The following is an 8,428-nucleotide window of genomic DNA, read 5'->3' as shown; positions in this document are numbered from 1 at the left end:
TGGTTGGTTGGGTGGGAGATGATTAACAGGCGCCTGCAGTGAAATGATACATGTGATGAAATTTAACTCTTTCCTGTCTATTTCATGAGGATACATGAGGCTGTAAAATTCAAGGAAACAAATATAATTAAAATAAAATAAAATAATAAAAAAAAGAGAGAGAAAAACAGGAAAGCATTTCAATCAGGACATAAAGACTGCACTTAAACTGATGTGTTTTGATGACGTACTACTGGGAGTTAACAGTAAACTACGGTGACCGAGAAGTGCAAAGCAAATCACAATTCTGAAAACAAAATAACAAATTACAAACGCAAATGCAAGTCTAAAAAACTAAATAACAATTCAGAAAGCACAACAACAATTCAGAAAACATTATAACAAGTCAGAAAACACAATGACAAATTCGAAAACAAAATAACAAGTCAGAAAACACAACGACAAATCAGACAAACCGGAAGAGGTAGGTATAGTTTGAGACAGCGCCATTGGTTTGGGATTACTCACCGCTGACTGGACGAGACATCTGTCAATCAACGTATACAGGAAAAACCAGCCGAAGAACAGCAGAGTCGTGGTAGAAAGTTCGGAGATGGTATTAAAGTAGCTCAGTTTAAATGTATTGTATGAATTGCCCTTTCTATGGAATAAAAAATACGGTGTGTATATTTACATTTAGTTAAAAGTGTCTGTAAATCATCAGTTCCAGTGGCGCAGATGGATAAGTGCTTGTTGTTGGTTTTTTGACGCGATCGACCCGGGTTCGATCCCGCCTTTTGCCGAACTTTTTTTTTCTCCCTTTTCAAATCTCGTATCACATCGTAAAGGCATTTATTTTCAATAAAAATGAAGGAAATAATCAAAAAGTTGAAAATAAAATATCGGGTAGGGTTAGGGTAGGTGTAGGGAGGGCTTTATTGTACCAATAAGGTGGCATCCATTTAATAATTAAAATTAAAATTATAATTTACACTCAATACGTTATTATTGCATACTGTTTTATAATGTACTACAATACTGAAGTGCAGATAATTGCCACTATTTGCAACAAGTAGTATACTTGATAGTAGAAATCCTGCTATTTTAACATAGTGTAAATAGGTATTTGCACTTAGTGTAAATAGCATATTGCTAAAAATACTGCTATTTTCACTTAGTGTAAATAGAATCCATTGCTAATACGAGATTTGAAAAGGGAGGAAAAAAAAGTTCGGCAAAAGACGGGATCGAACCCGGGTCGATCGCATCAAAAAGCCAACGACACACGCTTATCCATCTGTATTTTTTATTCCATACGTTGGCTTTTTGACGTGATCGACCCGGGTTCGATCCCACCTTAACTTTTAACTAAATGTAAATAGACACCCCGTATTTTTTATTCCAGAGTAAGGGCAATTCATACAATACTTTTAAACTGAGCTACTTTAATACCATCTCCGAACTTTCTACCACGACTCTGCTGTTCTTCGGCTGGTTCTTCCCTGTATACGTTGATTGACAGATGTCTCGTCCAGTCAGCGGTGAGTAATCCCAAACCAATGGCGCTGTCTCAAACTATACCTACCTTTTCCGGTTTGTCTGATTTGTCGTTGTGTTTTCTGACTTGTTCATTTGTTTTCGGATTTGTCGTTGTGTTTTCTGATTTGTTAATTTGTTTTCGGATTTGTCTTTGTGTTTTCTGACTTGTTATTTTGTTTTCGAATTTGTCATTGTGTTTTCTGACTTGTTATAATGTTTTCTGAATTGTTGTTGTGCTTTCTGAACTGTTATTTAGTTTTTTAGACTTGCATTTGCGTTTGTAATTTGTTATTTTGTTTTCAGAATTGTGATTTGCTTTGCACTTCTCTGTCACCGTAGTAAACCACCTATCATTACATTGACCAACCTTCTGAAGGAACTGAAACAGATAACGTCTTGCACCGATTCTGATGTTTTAAAAGTAAACGTGCAAAGAATTAGTTAAACCAAAAATGAAAAATCTGATATAATTTACTCAACCCTCATGTCACGTCTTGTAAAAGACAAACATAGAAATGTTAATGAATTTATTCTCTTTTTTTATATAACAAAATACAACCTAGAGACTGTATGAGGTAAAGAAGAGTGCAGTTTTTCAAATAGTTTCCATCACATTACATTATAGTAAAACTTACAGATTTTTTCTTCTCTGCACTTGCCTCCTCAGCAGCTCTCTGATATCTGAAAAAAGAACAAAAAGAAAAAAAAAGAACAAAAAACTACGAGTAAATGTGAAGTATCACAATCACAATCAAGCTAAACATTTTTGATCGACATTAGAATAAATTTTTCTCTTTTGGTTTAATATGCACAAACAACTAAAAGTATTTTCTCTGAAAAGTATAAACACTATTGCTCAATCAAAACAATGCTCTGTTGTAGTATCCTGACCCGTCCGACACAGCTTGAGTTTTGTGTGGGACTATATTTGTCTGATCAATATCAGATGTGGGAAACCTGGAAACCTCTTAGAAAAACACTTTGATTGCACTTAAGTTAAAGATATACATACACACTAGCGTAAAAGAAGAACTGCCTAAGTGGTGGAAGGTCATTAGAGCATTCTCAGGGGACATTGATTGGTTACAGCTAAAAAAACATATAGTGATGTGTAACAATACAAGTTAATTAAAAACCAATACATTTAATGGAACAGACTATTAACATTGCTTAGTTGTTCAAAGCTTATGGCCCTGAGCTGAAAACAAAGAAAGAAAAAATAATGAATGTTGGTCCAAATGTATATGGTAAATTGTTGGCCCCTACTGGCACTAGCAGCAAGCATTTTCATCTTTCCTTCCTTTCAGCTTTCACTTGAAGCCCATAAGAATCGTGTCAGCAAACCAGTGTTGTCAATGGACTGTTTTTACTATAAACTGAATTTATATATATATATATATATATATAATTTTTTTTTTTTTTACAGCTGTGTTCTCTAGTGATGGCAAATAAAAGCTTTGTGAAGAAGCAAAGTTTCCTCTACACTGTATGGTTAAAACATTTCACCACTTGAAGCTTTTCCGGATAGTTTACTTTGTGTCCATCTGGTGGACAAAATGATGAAAAGCATCTACAAAACTAACCTTACAGATGCTGGTTTTACATCTGGTTCTGCAGCTGACGCTTCATGAACATTTTCTTTTCTTTTAAAGAAATAATAGCCATTGTTGAAGTGATTAAGTCAGTTTAGTGTATTAACTAGTGTATTAAATAAAAAATGTATAAACAAAATATGCAGTCTGTCTATTTTAACCATGCCCCAGTCCTTTGGATGTTATTTTATACACAATTAATATAGGCTTCATATTGTATTAAAATTAGAAAAATAATGCTTGGGCTGACTCCCTTGAACCATATTTGACAACAATTAAATTCATTCCTTAAAATACATTTTAATATAAAATCCAGTTTCAGTGGTTGTGCTGATTTTAATGTTATGACCATTTTTAAACTGGTTGGACAATTTCCATTATATTGCTAATGAATAGCAATCCTACTAGCAACCCAGGTTGTCTTTCTATTGTGTCTCTTTTTAATTAGCATCAGCCTGGTTCAACAAAAAGTCAAAAGGATTTTCCAGTGGCTTTTTGATTATTGCAGATAATAAGCTGTGTGACCATCAAAAATGCATTATTCCTACATGACCATCAAGATAATATTTACAAATAAAGACAACTTTTTAAAGTATTCCCCATAGCCATGTGATAAGCACTGTTAATATGAAGAGAAAAAGTGAATATCACTTACTTGGAAAAGCGCTCAGTGATGGCATTGTTCTTGCCACGGCTCCCAACCAATGAGAGCTCTTTGGCTGTGATCCGTAAAGACTGTGATGCCCACTGTTTCCTGCTAAATGGCCCCACATCCATCTCTGCCAAACAGAAAAGAAAATCAAAATATGAAACACAAAACAGTTAATGGAACAGCAAACATGTAAAAGGTAACGTTTAGAAATTTGAAACTGTTGTTGTGTACAACAAACATTCTAATTAATAGAATACACTATAGCTAACGTTCTAATGAATAAACAGTGTTTTAATATTTAAAATGTGTAACAACTTGCCCCATGACACTCTTGCTCTAAGAACACAGTTCAATGTTTTCATTAAAACCGAACTTCAGAATGTAGCTGACCTACCTGAATGTAAAATTCCCCAGATGTGTCACCCCACATCATTATATAGTTCACTTTTTGAGGGAACAACCATTTATAGTCATGTCTGAAACCTTAGTAGACATCATCAGGTGCACTCATTCAAATAACAAGTGTATAGCCATTGTACTGTACATTCAATTACTAGAAAATACTCATTATGTACTGTGAGTGTCTTGATGAATGATTTCCCAAATTTCCGTCAGTGTACTGTGGCTCTATGACAGAGGACGACTGAAGCCAAGCCAAGCTCAAAATATTAAGCTGATAGTTGATTTGATCCCTCAGTAAAGTAGACAAAAGTAATATTACAGTACATCTCAATTGCATCTCAAGATGCATTCTATGTCCTCCTGTCCATCCCCCAAATCCTGCTGCATAGAAGAGCCCTGGCAGCGGAAGGATGCCTCTCATCAGTGCTTCCCATGCGGCCATCCGGTGATCTCAAAGAGCATTTCATAAGAGCAAATTTCCATGCGTTCCATTGTTTCAAATGTTGCATCGTGAGTGTGGCTCGTATGACACAGGTCCTACATGCTTCACTCTCCCTGCAGCGCCTCGATTCACCAGAGTATTTCATACATGAGGATCACTGCCCCTTACCTGCAGCAAACGGCTTGATCTCTTTCGGCTAGTGCGCAGACAATCGGCAAGGCCATGGCCAACCTGGTGGTGCTGGAGCGCTACCTTTGGTTGAACTTAACAGAGATCAAGGACACTGACAAGGTCACCTTCCTCAACTCCCTGTGTCCCCCATGGGATTATTCAGCCCTACTGTGGATTGTTTTGCTGGGCACTTCATGGAAGCACAGAAGTCATCGCAGCCAAAGCGTTCTAGCTCGGTGGCTGGTTCAAGTCACTAGAAAGCTCCATCCTCCCAGCAGCCTGCGAAGTCTGAGCCTGGGCTCGAACAGCACCCTCAGATGGCTAAATGCTATCCATTTCCTAAGCACCAGGGACCCTGCCCCAGAATGACGTTCGACCCTGAACTGCAGAAGCCATCCTGATCTCACTACAGAGAGGAAGAGGAGAGGGTCAGGTCCCGGCGAGACCAGACTGCCCTCAAAGAAATCTCGCCTCACTCTCTCTAGCTCTGGGTGATAGATGAATTGTTCAAGCTGTTCCCGCCCTTCCTATTCAGTTCGCACCCAAGCAAATTACTGCTGTGATAGTGGACCCACATACTCAAAAGAGCACTGCTCCTCTTCTCATTACCGCGAAACGTTAGTTCCCCGCCTCTATGCGGTGACCTGCTACTTGAAAGACTCAGACTACTTGCCACCCGGCTCCAGGCTTGGAAAGCCATCCCGGTCGTGTCAAGTTGGATTCTGTAGACTATAGAATGGGGTTACTTGCTCCAGTTCGCTTGCAGACCCCTCGCTTCAGAGGTATTATTCAAACTATGGTAAGGGACAACGATTCGGTTCTCCGGGCCGAAGTGCAAAGTCTGCTTGCAAAAGGAGCCATAGAGTTGGTTCCCCTAGCAAACAGAGTGTCAGGCTTTTACAGCCGTTACTTCCTCATTTCCAAGAAAGATGGTGGGCTCATCCTCGATGTCAGAAACCTGAACAGTGCGGTGATGAAATGCCGGTTCAGGATTTTGACTTTGAAACAGATCCCTGCACAGATATGCCCCGGGGAATGGTTTTCATCACTGTATCTAGATTCTAGAAGATGCTTTCATTCCCATCCAGATAGCCCCACATCACAGACAATTCTTGTGATTCGCATTCGAGGGAATGGCTTATCAATATACAGTCCTGCCCTTTGGACTGTCTCTGGCCCCATGCACTTTTATGAAGTGCGTGGATCTCTTTCCTGTCTGACGCAGATGGGAATCCGCATTATGAATTACCTCAATGATTTGCTTGTGTTAGCCAGATCGGAGCTCGAACTTCTCGCTCACAGGTCGCTGATGCTCAGTCACCTGGAGCAACTTGGGATGAAAATCTATTTAGTCAAGAGCTCTCTGTCTCCCAGCCAGCGAGTCATCTTCCTGGGGACAGTTATGGACTCGGCCCAGGCTTACGCCGAAACGTTCACTGACAATACAGCGGCTAGCGGCATCAGATTCAGGATGTCTCGTCCCCCCAGAGCTCTCCAGAGGATGCTCTGCCTCATGCCAGCTGCTTCCTCTGGGATTCTGTTGGGCCTGCTTCACATGTGGCCCCTCCACTGTGCCTGAGACATCTTTGCCTCAAGCTGACCCACCACTGTGGCTCTTTGGAAGGCCCCTCGCCTGTTTCAGACAGGCTTCCCATTGGGACTGACCTCCAGAAGGAAGCTGGCCATGACAGATGCATCCAACTGTATGAGCACTGTACAAGGGCAGACCGGCATTTGGCTCTTGGTCCAGCCTGGAGCAATGGCCTCACATCAACTTCTTTGAGATGATGACATATTTTCTAGCCCTAAAAACCTTCCTACCTGCCTTAAGAGGGCACCATGTTCCTGGTCCACTTGGACAACATGAAGGTTGTAGCCTTTATAAATCACCAATGCAGTGTCAGGTCACACTCCCTTTACAGGATGGCAAGATGCCTCCTCTTATGGACACAGTGCAACACACTCTCACTGAGGGAGGTTCATGTGCCAGGCAAACTGAACCAAGGAGTGGACAAGGAGAGGACCTCCTCTCTCAAGCAAGGGGCATGATCTGGCATACCTGGCCTGAGCTGTAGAGCCTTCATGTTTGGCCCCTTGTCGGGATTCTTTACAGCTCTCTGCGAGGGTGACAGACACCATTTTGGAGGCTAGAGCCCCTCCTACGAGACGCCTCTATACCATCAAGTGGTTAGTCTTTTCTAAGTAGTATGCCGCATGGAACGAGGACCCATCCTCTTTGTGATGTCATCCATGCTTACCTTTCTGCAAGAGCTGCTGGATAAGAAAGAGTATGTGGCAGCCATCATAGCCAATCACACTCTCGTGCCTGGCCAGTCAGTCTGAAAAAATAACCTTGTTAAGTTCTTGAGAGGAGCTTGGAGACTGAATCCCCATCATCCTAAATTCTGTGCCGACATGGGACTTACCCACAGTACGTAGGGCCTACAAGGCCCTCTTTTTGAGCTGCTCTAGGTAGGTGAATTATGGCCGCTATCGCTCAAGACTGCCCTACTTCTGGCTTTACCATCGGTCAAGCAAGTGGGCAATTTACAAGCACTGTCAGTCAGTGCTTCATACCGTGAGTTTGGGCCTAATGACTGTAAAGTCGTCTTCAAACCAAGACACGGCTATCTGTGAAAAGTGCTCTTCACTCCATCCAGAGCACAAGTCATCAGCCTTCTAGCTCCTCCTAATCAAAATAATGAGCAGGTTCCTAATTTACTTTGCCCAGTTCGGGCTCTTAGAGTATACGTAGAGCGCTCTAGCCACTTCTGGCATTCAGAGCAGCTCTAGTATGCTTCAGAGGCTCTAAAAGTCTGCCAGTTATGAAGCAGAGACTATCCTGCTGAATAGTTGACACTGCAGCCCTGGCTTACACCTCAGTGGGCTTACAGTATCCTATTGGAGTGAGGGCCCACTCCACCAGAGGAATGGCCTTCTCCTGGGCATGGTCCAGTGGAGTTTCTATAGGTGACATTTGTGCAGTTGCCAGGATGGCTTCTCTACACTTGCTTATAGCATGACACTATTGAATGCGTTCCCCATAAGCGTATCAATGGGAGAGACTGAAATACAGCTACACGAGCGTGAACAAATCAGGCTTCAGTATCAGAGTAAACAGGAGTTTCCCCATGTAGGGTATCAGAGTGAATCAGACAATTTAAGATTTGATCGGATTGGTGTTGAACAACCCAAAGAGCCAAATTCCACAAAGAGGCCCAGGATAACAAGACAACGTCATAAATCTGTCCAGATCCTAGCACCAGCCAGTCTGAAGCAAGCCTAACCAACCAACTCCACAGTTTGGACAGCTTGCAACATTAACACAAAAGAACACTTATTTGCCTTGTCCAAATACCCACACTTGCGGTCTTGGCCACTTGAGAGCGCGTGTGCTCATCAGGAAGTAAGTGCACAAGACTGTCCCAAGTCTTAAAAACGGCAAAGCGCAGTGCCCTTAACGCACACTAAATCCACACTATCTCAAATACCGCTCCGGAGCGCTATTCGAGGCTTAGTATATCCCATCATGCATCATGTTCTGGAAAAAAATCGTGATACTTTTTGCCGAGATCTCGCAAGAGGTCACGGAAATCTTTCCAATGTAAGTTAAATATTAATATAATAATGAGATATTTCATATAATTTGCC

At 41.3% G+C, this 8,428-nt stretch overlaps 1 protein-coding gene across 1 annotated transcript in view; it reads right to left on the bottom strand.

Annotated features, from left to right (window-relative positions):
* LOC107707364 (LIM domain and actin-binding protein 1-like) overlaps window positions 1–8,428 on the bottom strand; it is a 38,237-nt gene that overhangs the window by 22,459 nt on the left and 7,350 nt on the right. The window contains exons 2-3 of the mRNA XM_016511352.1: window positions 3,766–3,889; window positions 2,154–2,199 (exon numbers count right to left, since the gene is read on the bottom strand). Of these exons, the coding sequence (XP_016366838.1) occupies window positions 2,154–2,199; window positions 3,766–3,887 (168 nt within the window). The 5' untranslated portion in view covers window positions 3,888–3,889. The remainder of the gene's footprint in view (window positions 1–2,153; window positions 2,200–3,765; window positions 3,890–8,428) is intronic.

This window comes from Sinocyclocheilus rhinocerous, unplaced genomic scaffold (genome assembly GCF_001515625.1).
Source record: "Sinocyclocheilus rhinocerous isolate Xijiao unplaced genomic scaffold, SAMN03320098_v1.1 scaffold2310, whole genome shotgun sequence".
NCBI lineage: Eukaryota > Metazoa > Chordata > Actinopteri > Cypriniformes > Cyprinidae > Sinocyclocheilus > Sinocyclocheilus rhinocerous.
Note: the sequence above shows the minus strand (reverse complement) of the source record. Positions and strands in the feature narration are given on the sequence as shown.